Raw genomic sequence first — 19,658 nt, 5'->3', positions numbered from 1 at the left:
GTGGATGAATTATTCACGCACCACTCGAATTATCCGCGCTCCTCTCCGCTCTGATGCCTGCCTGCTGCGTAAAGCCCATGCCATGCCATCCCCTCAAACCACCACCACTACCTCGCCGTCTCTTCATCGAGAAGAAGGGTACAAGAGCAAGAGAGAAAGGGGGTCCAGTAGAGAGAGAAAGGGGCTTGGCAGACAACGATCTCCAGGCGCACACAGAGGCGTGCATTCATCTTTTACCGCCCCCCATCTATCCGTCCACTCATCCACCCACCTGCAGCGGCAAGCAACGTGCAAGGGGGGGTCCACCACATTCAATTTCATTAACCGCCAGAAATCGGGCTGCTTGCTCTCTCATTGGCCCGCCGGCTGGCTGGTGGGGTTCTGCTTGCCGGTTCGCCTCTTCCATCCTTAGCCAGGTGCCAGGAGAATAAATTCCGCCGGCAGCATCACACCGGCACTGTCTGATCGCTCGAAATCGCAGGCAGCTATCGCGAACGCCAAACGGTGTCGCCGCCCAGCACGGACCACATTCTTATCCTCATCTTGCGCTGAAGCGAAGGCTGTCTGTTTTTTTTTTGCTTTTTTGACGGCACTCAACACGCCGTGCTGCCACTCACACCACCATGAGTCAGTTCACCACCGGCTCCTCGGCCGACCTGGTCTCGCTCGTCTCGTCCAATGCGAGCACGACCGTCTATCCGTCGGACGATGCGGTCCTCGCTCTACTCCAGCAGCGCTTCCGCAGCGACCAGCCGTACACGCGGCTCGCATCAAGCACGCTCGTCGTCGTCAATCCGCTCCGTATGCTTGCCAACCTCAACGAGGCCAGCGCAGAGGCGTATGCGCTCAAGTGCTACGCAGACACCAAGTGGGACCAGGAAAAGCGGACCAGCCCAATCGACGTGCTACCGCCGCATCCGTATGAGCTCGCCGCTAGGGCGTACCATGCCATGCGCCGCACGAAAAAGTCGCAGGCGATCGTGTACTCGTGAGTTCTCGCTCTTCTTTCTTCGTTTCTGGTGGGCGGGCCTGACTGTCTCGCCCGCGCAATGCGGATCGGATTTCCCCCAGTGGCGCCACCGAGTCAGGAAAGTCGTTCACCTCTAAGCTCGTCACGTCGCAGCTCCTGCGGCTATCCGCGTCGGCGACGAAGCGCGAGCGCAAGCTGGCCGAGCAGGTCAAAAACTTTGATACAGTCCTCACCGCCTTTGGCTACGCCAAGACGCGCTCCAACGCCAATGCCTCGCGCTTCAGCCGCTACTCGGAGCTGCACTATACGACCGAGGGGCGCCTGTGCGGCGCGCAGGTGTTCACGTTCGGGCTCGACAAGCGGCGCATGCACCGGCTCGCCAGCGAGGAGCGCACCTTCCACGTCTTCTACCAGATCCTTGCGGGCGCGACGGCCGAAGAACGCGACGCGCTCCGCCTCGACGACGTCACGACATACGACTTGCTCGCATCATCCGGCTGCTACCGCCTTCCCGGCGGGCCATCGAGTGACGACTCGATCATGTTGGACGAGCTGCGAGCCGCGATGAAGCAGCTCGGGTTCAAGTCCAAACACATGACGTCCATCTTTACTCTCCTCTCCGCCATCCTCCTTCTCGGCAACCTCGCCTTCAGCGACCACAACGGTACCGATGCATCCTTCGAAGCTGCGCACATCACCAACCCCGATGTGCTCGCCGACGCCGCAGATCTGCTCTGCGTCGACGCCGACGCCCTCCGCCAGGCGCTCACGCACCGGTCCCGCCTCGTCAAGCGTGAGCTCGTTACCAGCCTCCTCAACGCACATGCTGCAGCTGCGCAGCGCGACGCTCTCATGCGCGACCTCTACGCCACCCTCTTCGCATTCATCGTCGAGACGGCCAACCACAAGGTTGCGCCGACCGCTGCGTCCGCAGCCACAGGCGCAAGTGCAGCCGCGCCGCCTGCCGCTGAGGCGACCGCAACGCTCATCGTGCAGCTCGACACGCCCGGCTACCAGAGCCGTGCCGGCAGCTCGGTCAGCGGGCCAGCCGCTGCGGCGGGATCGGCATCGTCGCAAGGGCTGCCAAGCCAGCACGAGGAGTTCTGCACCAATTTGCTCGCGGAGATTGTGCAGAACTGGCAGACGCGCCGCGTCTTTGACGATGCGCTCCCGCCGAACGCCGCGATCCTCGCTGACGGCGTCCCGCTCCCGCCCATCATCCCCGGCGGCGGCGCGGACAACACCGCGTGCGTCGAGCTGCTGCGCGGCAGCAGCGCCATCGGCGCCAGCGTCGTGGACCGCAAGCCCGCTGGCATTCTCGGCGCCATGGACAAGGCCGTGCACCGCGTGCGCGCCGGCAAGATGACCGAGGAGGCCGACGCGGCACTGCTCGTCGAGCTCGATACGTTTGCCGTGCACGCCGCATACGTCTCGTCGCACGCGCTCTACGCGCACAGCAACGCCGACCCGCAGTTAGGCGCCGGCCGTGGCCGCTTTGGCGTGCAGCACTACCAGGGTGACACAACGTACACGTCCGAGCACCTCGTCGAGCACGAGGTGGACGCGTTCGACGCGCAGTTCGTCAGCCTCCTCCGCGACAGCGCCGACGCCTTTGTCGCAAAGCTTTTCGCCGGCCCCAGCCTGGCGACCGAGCAGCACCCGCTCGACCCCAGCGTCATCGCCAGTGCCCAGGTCACCGTGCGCCCGCTGCGCAAGATCACGCAGCTGGACAACCCCCGCGCTGCAAGTACCGAGCCGCTGCTCGACCCGACCAAGATGTACGGCGTCACCCGCCAACTGAACGCCACGCTCTCCGAGATGCTGGGCGCGATTGACCGCGCCGCCGCCGGGCTGGGGCAGGTCTGGTCAGTGCTGTGCATCCGCCCCAACGACATCTCGCAGGCCAACTCGTTCGACGTCCGCCGCGTCAGGAGCCAGGTCCGCGCGCTGCTCCTCCCGGACCTTATCGCGCGCCGCCGCGCCGAGTTCGTCGCCACCTACACGCACGGCGACTTCTGCCTCCGCTACGCCGAGCTTGTTGTGCCCATCGCCATCGCGACCGGTGCGGATGACGCCAAGGGCAAGATTCAAGCAGTCGCCATTGCCAACGCCTGGAGGGAGGGGCAGGACTACGCGATCGGCGGCAGCAACGTCTGGCTCTCGTACGCCGTCTGGCGTAAGATGGAGGATCGCATGCGCGCCACAGAAGTCGACATGTACTCGTACCACCCTCCCAGCGCCGGCGCCGGCGCTGGCGACGAGGCCCGTTCGCCGAGCCTCTACCCACCGGGTAGCGGCAAGACGTCCCGCATGCCTTCCTTCAACAGTAGCAGCAGCAATGACGCCAATGACAAGAACGGCTTGCGCAACCTGCGGGTCGACGATCTGCCGCGCCAGCTGTCCAATTCCTCTGATCCCTTCCGCTCGCCCGCCGATGGGCCCGGCGGAAAAGGTGAGGATCAGGCATTTTGGGGCGCGGCTGGTGTTGCTGGCGCTGGAGGTGAATGGGAGCGCCAAGCATACGGCGACGTCAATCCAGGCATGGCAGGTGCGCTAGAGAAGGAAGGCGATCTGAAAGCCAAGCCACTCGACGCGATCGAGGAGGAAGGCGGCGTAACTTCCGTTCGCAAATGGTGGAAGCGCATCGTCTGGACGCTTACCTGGTGGATCCCGAGCTTCCTATTATCCAGCTGCGGCAGGATGAAGCGCCCGGACGTCCGCTTCGCGTGGCGCGAGAAGACAGCGATCTGCCTGCTCATCCTCTTGTTCAATGGCATCATCCTCTTCTACATCATCGCCTTCGGCCGCATCCTCTGCCCCGACCAGAACATTGCCTGGAACGAACAGCAGCTTAGCGCGTACGAACTGCCGGACAAGTTTTACGTTGCTGTCGCAGGCTCCGTCTACGATATCAGCAAGTTCTGGCGCGGCTCGCACTCGGATTACGCCAGCAACTTTGCGCTGACCGACCAGGACACGCTCTCTATGTTCGCCGGCAAGGACTTGACACTCTTCTTCCCCGTCCCACTGTCCGTTGGCTGCGCCGGCCTCGTGACGGACAACACCATGCAGCTGCAGAACAACCCGAACAACACTAACATCATTAACGTAGTGCCCGGGCAGGCTGTGCACACCAGTGGCAACCTGCAGCAGGACAAGACGTCCAAGCTGGCCAAAGATTCATGGTACCCGGACCGGTTCCTGCCGTTCATGCGCAAGTACTACAAGGGCCACTATGTCTACAGCAAGAAGAAGATCGCCGAGCAAGGCAGCTACAAATACTGGGTCATCGCCAATCAGAATGTTTACGATCTGACCGACTACTTCTATACCATCTCCTACACGCCGCAGTCGACGCTGTACAGCTTCCTCGACAAAGACCTCACAGACCTTTTCAGGACGCAGCGCGGTTCGGATGTCTCGAGCGATTTCAACTTCATTCTGGCCAGCATGAACAGCACCACTCGGTCCGCCAACATGGCCTGTCTCAACAACAACTTCCTCGTCGGCAAAGTCGACTACAGGGAGACGCCCAGGTGCCAGGTGCAGAATTACCTACTCCTCGCCTTCTCCGCCATCCTAGTCGCGACCATCCTGGCAAAGTTCTTGGCCGCACTACAGCTGACACCGAAACGCAACCCAGAGCAGCAGGACAAGTTCGTTATCTGCCAGGTGCCATGCTACACCGAAGGTGAAGAGTCGTTGCGCAAGACGATCGATTCGCTCGCCGGCCTCAAATACGACGACAAGCGCAAGCTGATATTCGTTATCTGCGATGGTATGATTGTCGGAAGCGGTAACGAGCTCCCTACGCCTCGCATCGTGCTTGACATCCTCGGCGTCGACCCTCGCATTGATCCTGAGCCTCTGATGTTCAAGTCGATTGCAGATGGCTCCAAGCAGCTTAATTATGGCAAGGTCTACTCGGGTCTGTACGAATTTGAAGGACATGTCGTACCCTACATTGTCGTCGTCAAGTGCGGGCGCCCCAGCGAGCGCGCACGCCCAGGAAACCGTGGCAAGCGCGACACACAGATCATGATGATGCGCTGGCTCAACCATGTCCACTTTGACGCACCTATGTCGCCTCTGGAGCTCGAGATCACACATCAGTGCAAAAACGTCATTGGTATTGACCCTGCTTTCTACGAGTACGTCCTGACCGTCGACGCCGATACGTCCGTCGAGGAAGACTCGCTCAACCGCCTTGTCGCCGTCGCGGCTGATGACTCGCGCATCATCGCTCTGTGCGGTGAGACCAAGCTAGACAACGAGGAGGGTTCTTGGTGGACCATGATCCAGGGTAAGTTCAGGCCAATTGCACCATGATTCTGAACATGCACTGATAAATTTATGATCATGTTCCAGTGTATGAATACTTTATCTCGCACAATTTGGCCAAGGCATTCGAGTCTCTCTTCGGCAGTGTCACATGTCTTCCCGGATGCTTGTGAGTCTACGCCTGCGCTCCCAAGGGCCCTCGACGTTCTCTGACCCCGCTTCTCGCGGACAGCTCGCTCTACCGTGTTAGGAGCGCGGACAAAGGACGCCCGTTGTTCGTGTCCTCGCGCATCATTGACGACTATAGCGAGAACAAGGTCGACACGTTGCACAAGAAGAATCTACTTTCGCTTGGGGAGGACAGATACCTGACCACTCTACTGTTGAAACATTTCCCAGCGTTCAGGACCAAGTTCACGGCCGACGCTCACTCTCACACTTCGGCGCCCGATCGCTGGGGCATCTTGCTCTCTCAGCGTCGTCGATGGATCAACTCGACTGTTCACAACCTTGCTGAGCTGATGCTCATGGCTGAGCTCTGCGGGTTCTGCTTCGTGAGTATTACTGCTTTCTCGACAGTGTTGACCTTTACGAAATTGACACCGTCTGTGATTACAGTTCTCGATGCGCTTCATCGTGTTCATCGACCTCCTTGGTACCATCGCAGCGCCAGCAACGGTCATTTACTTGATATACCTGATCGTAGAGGTCACTACTGGTAACGGCCCCCTCCCGATCATTTCCATCGTCATGATCGGCGCTGTCTATGGTCTACAAGCATTCATCTTCTTGTTGAAACGGCAATGGCAGTACATTGGCTGGATGGTTATCTACGTGCGTCTGAGCATGTCTCGCACGCTTCTCCTTTGCTCCTCTGCTGACTTTGCCTGTTTCGTTACAGATTTTGGCATACCCTGTCTGGTCCTTCTTCCTGCCAATGTACTCCTTCTGGCACATGGATGACTTCTCGTGGGGAACAACGCGTATCGTCGTCGGGGAGAAAGGCAACAAGAAAATTGTCGCTGGTACAGACGATGAGCCTTACCACGATTCAATGATCCCACTCAAAAAGTTTAGCGAATATCAGCAGGAAGTCTGGGACAAAGGGTCGACCAGAACTGGCATCACAAGCGCTAGCGGCTCTCCATTCGCAAATCCACCTCGGATGCCAGGCTCGACACCGGGCAGCGTCTACAAGGGCAGCCACTACAGCCCATCTCCAGCCGGGTCGGACTATGGAGGCGACTTCTTCCAAAATACCAACGTCCTCTCACACTCCAGGCAGGGCTCGAACCCCAATTCTCTGCACACTGGCACGATGGCGCCCTCACGGATGCCGTCTATGGGCTTCGGCGCCCCAACGACACCTGGCACGCCATTCGCGTCCATGTATGCGCTGCCAATGCAAGGCTCAATGTACGGTGTTCCGTCGGGGCCGATGGCGTCCATGTACGGCATGCCATCCATGTACAGTATGCCAGCGGGTCCAGCTCCGAGCGCCCTCGGCATGCAGCCCGTATCTCAGGACTTGGGTGCCGCCTTGGCGCCCAGCAGGCCACAGTCGACGTTCAACCCCTTCGCATCCCCTGCCGTCCCCCTGCCACCCAGTGCAAGCACCGATCCTTCGGATATCGAGATTACCCAGGCTGTTCGAACATATCTTGCGGCACAGCCGAGTCTGATGAATGTCACCAAACGTTCAGCAAGAGAGGCTGTGATCGCCTCCTTCCCCAACGCCCCTTCAATCGCGGATCGCAAAGTACTCATCAACAAGGCCATCGACGACACTCTGCGTGGAGATGCTTGAGCTCTATTGCCCATTGCAAAATCACTTTCCCCCTCACAGCAAGTTCTTCCCTCCAAAGTCACGTTTGCACTTGCCCTCCTCGTACTGATGTCGTTGTCAACCCTCGCATGTATCATGAGACGGACCTTTGAATTGCAAATTGTTTCCGCTTTGCAACCATACATATTATTCGACCACAGACTTGCCATCACGCATCACCCTCCTGAGAGAAGTCAACGCTTCTTGAAAGGTGATGGGCCTCGCCTCGTCGCGGTGGCGGCGATGAGGCATACGTTCTCTTGCTCTCATTCGAGTTACGTGCGCTCGCGGCTTTACCGTCGCTCAATATTGACGCAGCCTCTAATCGCAGCTCGTCGAGTGAAGATCGATGAGAACCGTGGCCAGAAGACTGCGGCCGGAGTGGCGGTGATTTGAGCGTACTGCCATATCCTTTGCTCGGCTGTGAAGGCCCCGCATTGCCACGGTGCCGCTTCGCGTTCGCCTCCAGGCTCGCCTCCCCGTCCTCACCATCTCCAAGGACGAATGCTGAGTTGCCATCGCGCGTGATCCCTTCCTGTACTCGATACCGGACCCCGGGACCGCTCTGGAGTGATGGCTGCCCGATCGAATCCCGCGCGTCCTCGAGCCTGTCGATGGCCTCTTCCTCATCGTAGTCATCATCATCTCCGTGGTCTCCCTCTGCACCGCCCTCCAAAACGCTGACTTTCGAGTAGCGGCTCGTCTCTGGGTTGTGGCGAAGCAGCGAGTCGATCAGCCAGAACTGTATTACGTTCATTACGAGCGGTACGACCGCCATAACAAAGAAGACTGCAGGCGCGAGCGTCAACGGCGAGTGCTAGTCAGTAGCGCGCCCGGGCAAACGCAGCCAAGAAGAGATGCCTACCTTGCGCCTTTTGATGCTCGCCAAACAAATTAATCAGCCACTTGGCAAACACGACGAGGAACGGGAAGAGCCAGAAAAGGACAGTGACGATGAGCTTCATGATCAAGATAGCGACGAGGTACGTCGCCAGCTGCTTGAACCAAAATTCGACTTTCGGTCGCCCACGCGTACCCGCCGGACGATATTGCCCGGACACGAAACCATCGTAACCCCAGACCTCGGTAATTAGATACGTGAGCCAATGTAGAGTGATGTAGATGATGAGGACGCCTTTTGCGTAAGGGTATGCAGTGGACTGTTGTCAGCTGATATATACTACCAAGCGCAAGGGCTCATGTTCGGCTCACCAAAGGTCGTATCGATGATGATATTAAGGAAATAGAGGGAGCATGGATTTCGCTTTCCGTGTGCTGCTACCGCATCGGACAGGATGATGTTCTGCAGATGAACGTTGTGGCAGGCCATGCGTGAGTGTTCTGGATATCAAGGAGACTGTCGAGGTGCATTTCCTACATACCAGTACATGTACGAACACCTGCCCGGTCATTTGCTTGGTGACGTCGAGGATCCTGAACGAGAGCTATGTGTTAAACATCATCGTGGCCAGTCAGCTTAGACGATATGATAGCCTCACCAGACCTTCCACTTTCGTCGCGGGTGTTCACGATTTCGTTTGTATATGAGTGAGCCAATGACGAGCAAGCCCATCACGCCTTGTAAAACCAAGGCGACTGATTGCCGCCGTCAGGACAGTAAGCTCCGGAGCCTCAACAATCAAAGGTGCTGGTGTAATCTCACAAGGCCCTAGTAGTCGGCAATTTCTGTCCACTTCTGGAGCACCGGTATTTCCTGTAGGACTTGGGAGCGTAGCCGCTTCCTGAAGCGTGTTGATACTTGGGCTGGCAGCCATTCCCACGTAGGAGCTCGTGCCACTGAGGATATCCATCTTGTGATCGTTGACAGCGCCGAAGCACGCAAATTGTGACCGTATAGACGTGTGCTGAACTGTTCTAATCGTGTGATCAATTTTTTTTGTATGCTAGTTGAGCATTTGACGACCAGATCAGAAGGATCGGAGGCCTCGGGACCGCTTAAAGGCGTTGTGCACCTCGGTCCTCGTCAGCAGCCGCACGGTGGCGTCCTAGTCGAAAGTGGTCGAGATGATTCGGCGCAGGACGCTGCGATGGTCGATGAGCCCGCCACTGAGTGGCGAGATAGCAATAGTGGACGACCTCTTGCACGGGAGCATCTGCCAGGTCGCATTGCATAATCCTCAACAGGATGGCTGCCCGTCAATGAAATGGGAGCTGTCAGGCTTGGTGTCTGACAAGGTCTGTTTCTTAAGGAGCTCTGCACTCTTAGGAGCTGTTGTGGAGTGCGGAACCGGCCCCAAAGCGCGAGCACGACGCGACTGCCGAGATTATAGGAAGGATGATGGATGATTCAACCTTGATCGACCTACGCGCGATGATGGTTTCTGTCTTTGCAGTTGGCTATTGGCCTGTCCATTCCATAAAGGTGAAGCTGAGCACGGTGCTCCTAGCTTCTATACGCATGTGAGCTCAGCACAACGGCAGCAGCATATTCTTGCTGTGTTTTCTCATTTTGCAAGTGCCAGGCACCCCGCGGTCACAAACAGAGAGCGCGCAAACAAGCGGCTTCGAGATCATGGACCCCGATCGAGATCAGATTGATGATCAGCACGCATCCGCAAATGCAGAGGCGCTTGCAAGCGGGGTGTCGCAGACGGATATCGAGCTGCAATTGCGAGCAATGCGAGACGACGGCGAGCAAAGCAATGCGGCCGTGCCGTCGCCCCCCCATCCTCCTGCCACCCTGTTTCAGCCGGAGTTGCTACCGAGCGCCAATATCTCCCGACTGATGAAAGCGACGCTCCCCGCCACGTCGAAGATCTCGAGAGAGGCGAAAGAAGCAGTATCAGAGTGTCTGTCGGAATTCATTTGCTTCATCACCTCGGAGGCAAATGACCGGTGCATGGCCGAGAAACGAAAAACGATCACTGGCGAGCATATACTCTGCGCAATGCGGATCCTCGGATTCGACAATTACGAGATGGTGTGCAAAGTGTGGCTCAGTAAATATCGGCTTGTGAGTAAGGAGCTCGCCTTATAAAAGAATTGGGGATCTTCCATCCAAAGTGCAATGTATGACGAAGTCATTCTTTCCCACTGATCAGGCGCAAGATGCCAAGCCGCGCGGACGCCAGAAAGCAGCAAGCGTACCATTGCCGTTGGAGGACATTGAGTGAATGCTGGCGAAGTGTCCTTAAGATAACATGCAATCGTCGCTTGCAACCTGGGCAAAAGGCGCATCGCGTCACCGGCGCAGTGCGGCCGTGATACGACAGCGTGATTCTACCATGATCGCCTTGTCGCTCGGTCCATCTAACGGATGTTCGCCAGATCAACGCCTCGGCCCGTCGCGATAGGCGGAGAACATGACAGAGCGTTCTGAACGCAATCGCGAGTCAAGCCGTCAGGCGATGGATACGAGGTAGCTCCCAGCACCTGACGCATCCGCCATCCTGTCTTCCGCTGATCATGCGGCCAATTCTGTCCTGTGCGCTTTGGGATGGAATGAATTGTAGAGGATCTGAGGTAGCGCCAATCTGCACCTCGCTCTCCGGTCTGAAACCGCTAAGAACGTGTGGGAAGGGGACGACGACAGGGTACCCCATGCGGTATCGTAGAGCATGGTACCGTGGTCAAGGTAACATGATACCCACTGCGATGCGGGAGAGAGAAGCTGCTGAAAGCAATTGCTCCTTGGTAGAGCGCTGATCGTTGCAGGCCATCTTTCCAACGTGAAACGTACATTCCTGCTCCCATCCTCGGATGTGAGGCTCAGCAATTGCAGCTTCGATTTCGGTCTTCAGTGCCCATCTGATCATCTGCGAATGAGCGATGTAGTCGCATACAATGTATCCTACGTTTCACGATCAGTGATGACAAAGCGCAACTGCAGCAGTTGGCAATGGCTCATGTGGAATGCACTTGGCGATGTGAGACGAGGAGGAAAGTGAGCAGATGATGGAGTAGGTATTGAAGTGCAGACGCGTTTCGTCGAGCGGTCTGTGCGCCACGCACGCCACGTGGCGAGACCAACGCGTGTTCGTTGAAGCTCTGAAACCCGGAAACGCAGGAAGTCTCATACACCGGCCGGATGATGGGTCGAGCCTTCACATTTTACAGACGACGAGCAATGCTGCGAGGGGAAAGGCCCTGGCGGAAAGAGAGGGCACAAGTTTAGTACAGAAGCGAGCGGGGATGGTGTCGAGGCAGCCACACGACGATGAAGGCGCGTTCATTCCTTCACGCGACCTGCCCTCCTTGCGCACACCTCTTCTGTCCACTGGTGATGCTCTTCGAGCTCTCAACGCCCTGAGGAGAGGCTACGGTCTCCCCGCACGGAGCTCCCCCGCAGACCGCGGCAGGGAAAGTGGCACGACACATCATGTCGGGCCGCCAGTCTACGTCGAGGGTGGTGATGAAGAGCACCAGCGCGAAAGCGAAGAGGGTGAGGGGGTGCATGATGTGCCTACACTCGCAGGCGGAGATGCCGTCGGTGATGAGTTTGAGGAACGTACGGCTCGCGCGTGGCTGCAGCGATTGATCTCGGGGAAGGTCACGCTTGTCAACGATGTTGGTCAACGGAACGATGGGAAACACGGCATGGAATCCGGTCAAGGGGGGACGCTAAAGGACGAAATGATGGACACAGATCTCGCATTGGATGATGCTGCTGTACTGCTCTCCATGACTGCCGGGAAATCTGGTGTGTAGCATGCCTCGATGTGTGCATTTCATCGTTCGAGCTACAGTATTCTCATCCCTCCCTTTTTCTGTTTGCTCGCAGCTTCCGGCCCCTCGACCCTTACGTACCGTTTCCACTCATTCCACAAGAGCCTATCAACCAGACCTGCCGGCGCAGCCCCTCCACCAGAAGCGGAAGTCAAGGTCACGCTGCGCGACCAGACGCTCGTCGCAGACGCACTGGGAGGGCGAACATGGGGCGCTGCGCCGCTGCTCGCGTGGGAGCTGCTGGCGGCTACGACGCGTAGAGCGCCGGGCGGGGAAAAAGCTGGTCAGAGTCCGCTAGCGCCGCAGCCGACTGCCGCACCGCGAAGAATTCTCGAGCTGGGAGCCGGGACAGGCCTTGCTGGGCTCGCACTGGCTTCCTTCCTGGAGCAGCAGCACAGCGCGAGGGTCGCGAAAGAGGATGCGGCAAACGAGCAAGTGATGCCTCCTCCGTACGAGCTGGTGCTCACCGATCACCATCCGAACGTGCTGGCGAACTTGCGCCAGAACGTCGAGTTATGGATGAAAGAACAACAACAACAGCAGCAGCAGCCCAGTCGGAGCCGCGTGGCGGGTAGGATCGACTGCTGCGAGCTGGACTGGTACGAGGTATATCGCGCATCGCTACCCACCGAAGGCGCGCCGGGGACCGATGCACATGGCGCAGCGTACACGAGCCGGGATTCGACCGCGCAGACGCTGCCGGCGGCAGCGGTCCTCGCTACCGATCGGGCACACGCTCATGAGGAGGAGGAAGCAGAAGGAGAAGGCGAGCATGGCGCAGCGCCGACGCTGACGGGAACGTTCGACACGCTAATCGTGGCAGATTGCATTTACGACACGGCCCATCCGGTGTGGATCCGCGCTGTCGCGGCCAGGCACTTGGCCAAGCCGAAGCTGGCGTCCGCGCACGGCGAGCAGCATGGTGGAGATGAACGTACAAGTGCGGGTGCAGGGCCAGGGGTAGCTAGCACGCTGCCGCTGATGCACGTATTGTCCCCGCTTCGACAAACGCATGCAGGGGAGATCGACAAGCTGCATGAGGTCTTTCCTCCGGCTGGTGTGCACAGCAGCAGCGGCGGCAAAGAGAAGGACTGGCAGCTGCGAACGCTCTCGCAGTGTGTCATGGTCGGCTACGACGACTTTGCCGGTGTCCGGTGGCGCTCGTCGAGGTTCGCGCCGCGACGCCCTGCGGAGGAAGAGGGGGGCGAGGGCCGGGCGGGCACGCGGACCGAGTACGTGTACATGCAGATCGGATGGGTCCTGGTGTGAGACGTGGATGTATGCGAGTGTATATGTATATATAAATGCATGACTGCAGATGTATTCGCGTGGTGTTGTTGCTTCGAGGTCTACATGCAGCTGGTGGTGCCATCCGTGATGGTCATCTCCGCGACGGCGCCCGGCGACACGAGATGAGCTGAGACTCCCATGTGGTGCATGTGTCCATGTAAATGAGCGAGGAGGAGTCCCTTGCCAAAACAAAAGGGGGGAGATAGGGAGCGAACGAGCCAGTGTGCTTACGTAAGGAATGGCTTGGCGAGCATGCCAGTCATCCCTTGGCAGGTTTTGTTTTCTCGCTTCGAGGCTGGCGGACTGGCTCGCCTCCCTTCCCCGTCGCCGCGTGTCACGAGGCTCAAAAGGTGCGGATGCGAGATGAGACAGTCATGACAAAGTTTGAGAGCCCCACCTCGCTCTCTCGCTCTCCCACGAATCATTTGGCACTCCAGGTTCCACCACCACGACCTGGACGCTGCTTACTTGGAAACGATGAATTGTTATTGCATGTACCGTCAGCGCTGCCTCTCTTTGACTCCTATCCGCGCCCCTCGTCAGACCCACTCCCTCGCCCCCTCCAAGGCGAGCCGCTAATCAACACTTGTGGACAACAGAGCAGCGAGCCATGCGTCCGGTCCGTGCCCTCGCGCTCTCGCTCGCCCTGCTCGCCAGCAGCAGCTGTAGCAGCAGCGTGCTGGCAGATGAACTCGACGTGTTGAACCTCGGCAACAGCGGCACCTTCCCCGCCTCCTCTGTGCATAGCGCCCTCAGAACCGATGCAGGTGCATCTTCCCTGCGCAGCCGACACGCCAAGCTCGCGGGGCTGGGGAGGGCCGAGACGCTCGCTCCTCCCGCCGGGGACGGTATACACGAGCAGCAGCGGCTGCAACCGCGGCAACAGACAAATGCCGCTGTTATGCAAGCCCCGACAGCAGACCAGCAGCAGGCGATAGTGAACAAGTCCGCGACGGATCCCTTGGGGGCCGCTTACATGGCACTGAATCTGCCCGGTCTGAATCAGACCGACAACAACTTCTACAAGCAGGGCACACTCATTCCGACCGACGTGGAAGGAGGACAACAACTGCCGATCAACCTTCCCACTCCGTACATCCCCAATGCGAATGCAACCCATGATGATGCTGGTGGTTGGACGGCCCTGCCGACCAATCTTCCCAATTTCACGCTGAACAGGACTATGGTCATTAAGGAGAACGCGATCATGCCGTTCTATGTCAACTCCGACTACGATCCGGCAAACATTCAGAAGACGATCATCGTCTGGCCAGGCAAGCCGCGCGATTCATGGGCCTAGTGAGTTGCACATTCGCAGAGCAAGTGCCTAAAAGGGAGAGAGATAGAGGCAGGCGAAGCTGAGCTGAGCTGACCGGACCAACCTGCAGCACCAACTATGTTCAAAACGCACTCAACATTATCGTAAAACGTGGGACCAATCCGGACATCAATTTGAAGTCGGTGCTGATCATCGGCCCGGCGTGGATGAACGAGGTCGACCAAAAAGCGGGTGCATCGCAAGCGAACGAGCTCGTGTTCCACGGCTCGCAGTGGAACCACGGCGGGAATTCGCGCTCGCCGAATCTGGCGCACAGCATCACGTCGTACGAGGTCGTGGACAAGTTTCTCGACATGGTGTTTGACACCGCGAAGTTCCCCAACATGAAGGGCGCCGTCGTCCTTGGGCACTCGATGGGTGGGCAGGCAACGCAGCGCTACGCACTGCTCAAGAAGACCAAGGTGTACGACAACAATGTCAAATTCTGGATCGGCAACCCTGGTTCGTATGCCTGGATCTCCTCGAGCCGGCCGTTCACGAACGCGACTTGCACGGGTACGACCGGTGACCAGTGGCACTACGGCCTCAACGGCAACCAGAACACCATCAGCAAGTACGCACGCAACGACGTCATTGCCAACACGTCGTATGTTGTCGAGCGTTACCGCAGCCGCAAGGTGCATTACGCCTTTGCCCTCCTTGACAACGGCCCCGGCGACACGCACTGCCAGGCCAGCCTGCAGGGCAACTCACATCTCCAGCGCGGCGCGGAGTTCGTGATAAGTCTCAGCAACATGCCCGGCGGCTTTCCCCAGTCGCACACGGTCGACTTTGTCGCGAGTACCTCGCATCAGGACTACCCGAGTGAGTACTGCTCTGCCGTCCCAGTAGTTCCGGGCGGAGGGGGCCACCTCCAGGCGCGTGATGGCGCAGCTGACATCTATTTCTTCTTGGTCTTTCTCTCTACGTTTGCCACGTACGCTGCAGTGATCAGCACGGACGTCTCATTGAAGCGCATCTTCCTTGACGACTGGGGGATCCCTAAGTTCCCCGACGTGGCGAACACGACCAACCCAGGGGACAAGCCGGCCACCAAGCAGCCTGAGGCGCACGCGTTCGCCACGCCGCCGCACGTCATCATGGCCACGTCGCTGCTCTGGGGCAGCGTTGTTCTCTGCCTCTTTACCTTCTTCTGCCTCCCCTTGTTCTTCCCCTCTAAGAGCTTCACGCCGCACGAGGACACGTACTTGGGTGATGTCAAGAAGTGGTGATGTACCCGCGGCTAGCGCTACGGCTGGCGGCTGGCGGCTGGCGGCAGGCTCAGCCTGCGTCCTTGCGTCGTCTCTGCGTACCCTGGAGGCTGCGAGATGATGATGGGGTGACGCTGTTCTTTTTCATTTGCATCTGTACTATACTCGGCGTCTATACCTCTTCATGCGCAGGGATATATCACCTGTTTATACATTCCAACTCTCGAGTTTCTGCGACTTTCTCTTGCGGCCATACATGCCTCCACAGCCGGCTGTTCTATCCTCGCTTTACACTTGGGTACCACCTATCCATCGGTGTTGCTGGGTTGAAGCTGACCAGAGAAGCTCATTCCCTCGACGTGCCTTTCGAGCGTCGGGATCCGGAAGAAGCTGTCACCACACCAGAACGCGTGGGCTGGAGCCGCGGTGCAGGCACCACTAGACAGCGTGCTGTGTCTACGACTAGACTTCTACGCCACAACCACATCCGCAGGTCATAGTCATGGCCATCGGTTGCGCAGGTGCGCTACCTGTTCGTCCCCGGTCAAATGGAACTGGTCTGATTCGGCCCGTCCTGTTGAGCGTCATCATAGGCTTTCTGCTACCGCTCCATCCGCCAAGGTGCAACGCTGCTACCCGCTTAGCATTGAACCCGAGTCGCTTGCCCCCGCTCCTTTGCCGTCTGGCGCGCTACACAGACCTACACGCCTCAACACTAGCGTTCACGCAGACGCTTCCGCTTTCCAAAATCATCGATCGCTTCTCCTCGGGCTCGGAGGAGACCACGATCGAAGAGCACGGTCCAGCATGAGCAACGCACGAGGGTCTTGCCAGCGGGCCGCCGTGTCCCCGTTGAATAAGGACGGTGCGTTCTCCTGCCTTGTCTAAGCGCCTGGCAGGGGCCCACTGGCAACCACAGCGCGTTGTAGGACTTTGACGCGCTGGGTCCAGCCCTCGCGCCAGAGCGAGGTGGCCGGCACTCGTCGACGATCCGCGTCGATGCCGAGCAACGCTTGGTGGCGCAAGCACTGGGTGCTGGTATATCGACGAATGCTCATGTTCCTCGGGTGACGCGAGTTAGAGCATCCGGCAGCGGCGACCGCCGACGCGCACCTGGCCCTCCTGATCTTCATATCGTCAGGTGGGAGATCTTCGCTGACCCGCGGTCACTTTGTATGGCAGTGAGAAAGAAGGGGGGAGGGGTTCTCGAGCGTTGGATGAGAGCTGCACGAAGAGAAGCTGGGTCGCCGCCGGAGGCCGAATGTATGTGCATACGATGGTCAATGAAGCTTGGTTAAATTTCCTCAGGCCCAAGGAACCGCATGATCACCTCGATCATTTGTTGGCGCTGACGCTTTGATCGCCAGAAGTGGTCCGCGCCTTCGATGCAGTGGTGTCGGAAAGTAGCGGGGGGAGATACGGCAGCAGCAGCGCCAGCATCGGCCGCTTTATTGCTCATCGCGACAGCTGAGTCTGCTGCAATGCTGGCCAAACGCAGGCACAGATTGTCGTAGCTCTGCCGAATGGGAAAGGCAAGTTCAGAGAGAGCCCCGTGCGCATGAAGAGATGCAGCAGCGTCACTGTCAGCTTTGGATGAGGAGTGCACAACGTACCGTCTTTTTGGTGAACTGATCCTCATTACCATGCACCATCAACACGTCAATAGGTATCGCCTGATCTGCATCGCGTGGCGCTTGCGGAGGCTGCAAGAGCGCTTCGAGGCGCTTGGTATACGTACCGCTGCGAAAGAGCGAGAGGGCCCAGAGCACGTCGAGCGGGTAGGAGAGCAGGACGTACTTTGTGCGCAACGCCGCAGCGCTCGGTGTCACATCGGGCTGCAGTTGGATGCGCCGCTCGGCTGGTCGCCGCGCAGAGGATGCACTGGTGCGGGAAAAGGGGGAGGGGAGGTGTGTTAGCAAGGGCAATATCGGATACGCACACATGTGCGTGCCGCCAGATAGGTAGGCGCAGCTTGCCGCTCACTACAATGCCCCGGCTGAGTAGCCCTGTGTGCGTGGGGGGGGGATAAAAGCAGAAGAAGGGGTTTCATGTCATAGTTCAGGCATCGCTGTCGGAACTTGTCCGCACTTGCGGCAGTTTAGCAGTAGGACGTACGCATAGCACCAATGGGACCCCTGCTGCATGTGGCCATGCGGCTGCGAACTGCTCGATCGAAATGTCCAGCACCGCCTGAAAGTCTGCGGCCTCGGTGCTGCCGGTCCAGCTGGCCGAACCGGCCGAGTCGGCAGCGTCAGCAGCTCCTGCCAAGTAGCTGCCGCTGCTCGCGCCACGAGCGTTGACGAGGACGACACGTGCTGGCACGCATGTGCGCGGCGCGGTGGCGGTGGCGGTGGCTGCAGCGTGAGGCTGCGGGGAGGAGGCCGAAGAGAGCGCATACGCGAGCGACTGGACGACATGGTCGTCCAGGGAGCCGCCGAGGCGTGCATACGGCTGGGGGCCAGTATGAATCGTTTGCCGCGGTGGAAGAGGGAGCGAATGGAGGAAGAGCAAGGAGCTGGTCAGTACCTACTGCCTGCTCCAAGGGCGCGCGAGACGGGCAGCCGACTTGCGCAATGCGGCGGCACTCCCGGTGACGGTGTGCGTCTGCGAGAGTATCATGCTACCCAGCAGCATCCCGTATGAAGGTGTGGACGTGCGGAATGGGTAAGGGCACACATGTATAGGCGGATGGAACAAGGTTGTATGCGCTCTCCAAGGCAGATGGAGCTTGCCTGCTCAGACCTTCCTCGGCCTTTGGAGCTCGAGAGTCGTCCATATTCCAACCTGCAAAGGCGCGAGCGCATATTGTGCAAGATACGAGAGCAGGCGTTCCCGGCAAGCCAACGTCAAGGCCGGAAAGGGGGGAGCCCCATGTGCACCCGAGTGCCGGTGGCCCGGCACGCTCGCCGTGGGGGAACCCGAAGGAGGGCTCTTCTCCACATTTCGCCACGAGGCAAGATCACGCAGGCTCACTTGCTGCTGCTGGCTGACTCACATGCGCGATGATGCAGAGTGCCTTTGGGGTGGTGCAAGAGGGAGGGTCGTGGATCTGTCCTCGCAGCTGGACGCCGTCGCGCATGTGGAAGGTCGTCTCCATCCTATGTTTGTTTTCGGCCGGGCCAGCCGGTCCGACGTGGGATCGAATATGCTTTTGCTACAGCTCGCCTCCGTTTTACATACACGACGAATGCTGTACGAGCAAGCGAGCAAGAGCGAGTGGGTAGGAAGACAAGAGGGGACTAGGACGACACGGATACCACCGGGTGTGTCGGTTCGTCCACGCTCTACGCTGCTGACTCTAATCCGCACAGTGCAGGGCGCACGCAGCTCTGCACTGGGTTGGGGCCTGGGGAGACGAGCATTTGCGACCGGACCAGACGACGCGGTGGCAGAGGGCCGAGTCGCTCATTTAGGCACATAGCAATGGGCTGCGTATGGGGCAGGATATAGAAGGAACAAAGAGGTATGCATATTGCCTGTTACATCTGATGAGACTGCGAAGCTCGGGGGGACCAGAGGAGAGGAAAACATGATAAAGGAGACAGATGCATGTGCTAACGTTCGTCTTGTGCACTGTGCTCTGGTGTATACCAGTGCAAGGAAGACGCACAAAAGCAGCGAGGCACCTCGACGCAATGAGCACACCACACAGGTGGGGCACAGCGGAACAAGGAGACCTCCGCTCTGGGTTACCCCAGGCCTCCGGTCCATCGTGAGGCGGGAGGTGGTTGTTTCTGACTCTGTGCTTGGTACTTTTTCTTCCTCGTCGCCCCGGATCTGTGCCAGCTGGTGGACTCCGATTTGTTTCCGGAGGCGAGAAGAACGGGGGCTGCATGCATGTGATGTATGTATGTATGTATGTATGTATGTATGTATGTATGTATGTATGTACGTATTGAGTGTCATTTGGAAGGAGACCCAGACTAGACTGCTGTGATGTTTCCATGTACATGCTCTCCCCCACACCTACCCCCTCCCCCGCGTTGTGACCGTCCCGGTGCGTTGCCTGATGCGAGTGGGCCAAAACTACGCTAAAGAGTAACGAGCAACAGCGGCCTGGTGCCCACTCCCTTCTCC

The 19,658-nt window shown here is 58.7% G+C and overlaps 6 protein-coding genes across 6 annotated transcripts; 4 read left to right on the top strand and 2 right to left on the bottom strand.

The window, feature by feature from the left end:
• The first annotated feature begins 518 nt into the window (after window positions 1–518).
• On the top strand, window positions 519–7,152 carry K437DRAFT_144577 (glycosyltransferase family 2 protein). The gene is made up of 6 exons (XM_013387064.1): window positions 519–988; window positions 1,072–5,273; window positions 5,339–5,420; window positions 5,484–5,805; window positions 5,870–6,085; window positions 6,153–7,152. The coding sequence occupies exons 1-6, from the start codon at window positions 624–626 to the stop codon at window positions 7,056–7,058; spliced, it is 6,093 nt and encodes a 2,030-aa protein (XP_013242518.1). The 5' UTR covers window positions 519–623; the 3' UTR covers window positions 7,059–7,152.
• A 36-nt stretch (window positions 7,153–7,188) lies between these two features.
• K437DRAFT_257286 (uncharacterized protein) lies at window positions 7,189–9,382 on the bottom strand. The gene is made up of 6 exons (XM_013387063.1): window positions 8,740–9,382; window positions 8,576–8,672; window positions 8,459–8,510; window positions 8,289–8,379; window positions 7,942–8,211; window positions 7,189–7,865 (listed from the first exon to the last, which is right to left on the bottom strand). The coding sequence occupies exons 1-6, from the start codon at window positions 8,885–8,887 to the stop codon at window positions 7,246–7,248; spliced, it is 1,278 nt and encodes a 425-aa protein (XP_013242517.1). The 5' UTR covers window positions 8,888–9,382; the 3' UTR covers window positions 7,189–7,245.
• A 114-nt stretch (window positions 9,383–9,496) lies between these two features.
• K437DRAFT_144610 (histone-fold-containing protein) lies at window positions 9,497–10,385 on the top strand. The gene is made up of 2 exons (XM_013387062.1): window positions 9,497–10,050; window positions 10,139–10,385. Exons 1-2 carry the CDS (start codon window positions 9,610–9,612, stop codon window positions 10,208–10,210), a joined length of 513 nt encoding a protein of 170 aa, XP_013242516.1. The 5' UTR covers window positions 9,497–9,609; the 3' UTR covers window positions 10,211–10,385.
• Window positions 10,386–11,146: 761 nt separating this feature from the next.
• Window positions 11,147–13,087, top strand: K437DRAFT_274750 (uncharacterized protein). The gene is made up of 2 exons (XM_013387061.1): window positions 11,147–11,736; window positions 11,818–13,087. Exons 1-2 carry the CDS (start codon window positions 11,229–11,231, stop codon window positions 13,029–13,031), a joined length of 1,722 nt encoding a protein of 573 aa, XP_013242515.1. The 5' UTR covers window positions 11,147–11,228; the 3' UTR covers window positions 13,032–13,087.
• A 356-nt stretch (window positions 13,088–13,443) lies between these two features.
• Window positions 13,444–15,795, top strand: K437DRAFT_257285 (uncharacterized protein). Its single transcript, XM_013387060.1, has 3 exons — window positions 13,444–14,351; window positions 14,441–15,195; window positions 15,319–15,795. The coding sequence occupies exons 1-3, from the start codon at window positions 13,663–13,665 to the stop codon at window positions 15,600–15,602; spliced, it is 1,728 nt and encodes a 575-aa protein (XP_013242514.1). The 5' UTR covers window positions 13,444–13,662; the 3' UTR covers window positions 15,603–15,795.
• Window positions 15,796–16,875: 1,080 nt separating this feature from the next.
• Window positions 16,876–18,678, bottom strand: K437DRAFT_268968 (uncharacterized protein; the record flags this gene model as incomplete). The annotated part of the gene is made up of 5 exons (XM_013387059.1): window positions 16,876–17,097; window positions 17,195–17,462; window positions 17,565–17,587; window positions 17,670–18,032; window positions 18,577–18,678. 5 exons carry the CDS (start codon window positions 18,676–18,678, stop codon window positions 16,876–16,878), a joined length of 978 nt encoding a protein of 325 aa, XP_013242513.1.
• Window positions 18,679–19,658: the final 980 nt, after the last annotated feature.

The sequence above is a fragment of the Tilletiaria anomala genome (assembly GCF_000711695.1).
Source record: "Tilletiaria anomala UBC 951 chromosome Unknown K437scaffold_57, whole genome shotgun sequence".
NCBI lineage: Eukaryota > Fungi > Basidiomycota > Exobasidiomycetes > Georgefischeriales > Tilletiariaceae > Tilletiaria > Tilletiaria anomala.
Note: the sequence above shows the minus strand (reverse complement) of the source record. Positions and strands in the feature narration are given on the sequence as shown.

Coding starts and splice junctions, on each gene's coding strand:
- K437DRAFT_274750 (XM_013387061.1), top strand. CDS start 11,229: ATGGTGTCGAGGCAGCCACACGACGATGAAGGCGCGTTCATTCCTTCA. Junction 11,737..11,817: donor CATGACTGCCGGGAAATCTG/GTGTGTAGCATG, acceptor GTTTGCTCGCAG/CTTCCGGCCCCTCGACCCTT.
- K437DRAFT_257286 (XM_013387063.1), bottom strand. CDS start 8,887: ATGGATATCCTCAGTGGCACGAGCTCCTACGTGGGAATGGCTGCCAGC. Junction 8,212..8,288: donor CATCATCGATACGACCTTTG/GTGAGCCGAACA, acceptor CTTACGCAAAAG/GCGTCCTCATCATCTACATC. Junction 7,866..7,941: donor CGAGCATCAAAAGGCGCAAG/GTAGGCATCTCT, acceptor TCGCGCCTGCAG/TCTTCTTTGTTATGGCGGTC.
- K437DRAFT_257285 (XM_013387060.1), top strand. CDS start 13,663: ATGCGTCCGGTCCGTGCCCTCGCGCTCTCGCTCGCCCTGCTCGCCAGC. Junction 14,352..14,440: donor CCGCGCGATTCATGGGCCTA/GTGAGTTGCACA, acceptor ACCAACCTGCAG/CACCAACTATGTTCAAAACG. Junction 15,196..15,318: donor CTCGCATCAGGACTACCCGA/GTGAGTACTGCT, acceptor CGTACGCTGCAG/TGATCAGCACGGACGTCTCA.
- K437DRAFT_144577 (XM_013387064.1), top strand. CDS start 624: ATGAGTCAGTTCACCACCGGCTCCTCGGCCGACCTGGTCTCGCTCGTC. Junction 5,806..5,869: donor AGCTCTGCGGGTTCTGCTTC/GTGAGTATTACT, acceptor CTGTGATTACAG/TTCTCGATGCGCTTCATCGT. Junction 6,086..6,152: donor TTGGCTGGATGGTTATCTAC/GTGCGTCTGAGC, acceptor GTTTCGTTACAG/ATTTTGGCATACCCTGTCTG.
- K437DRAFT_144610 (XM_013387062.1), top strand. CDS start 9,610: ATGGACCCCGATCGAGATCAGATTGATGATCAGCACGCATCCGCAAAT. Junction 10,051..10,138: donor GGCTCAGTAAATATCGGCTT/GTGAGTAAGGAG, acceptor CCCACTGATCAG/GCGCAAGATGCCAAGCCGCG.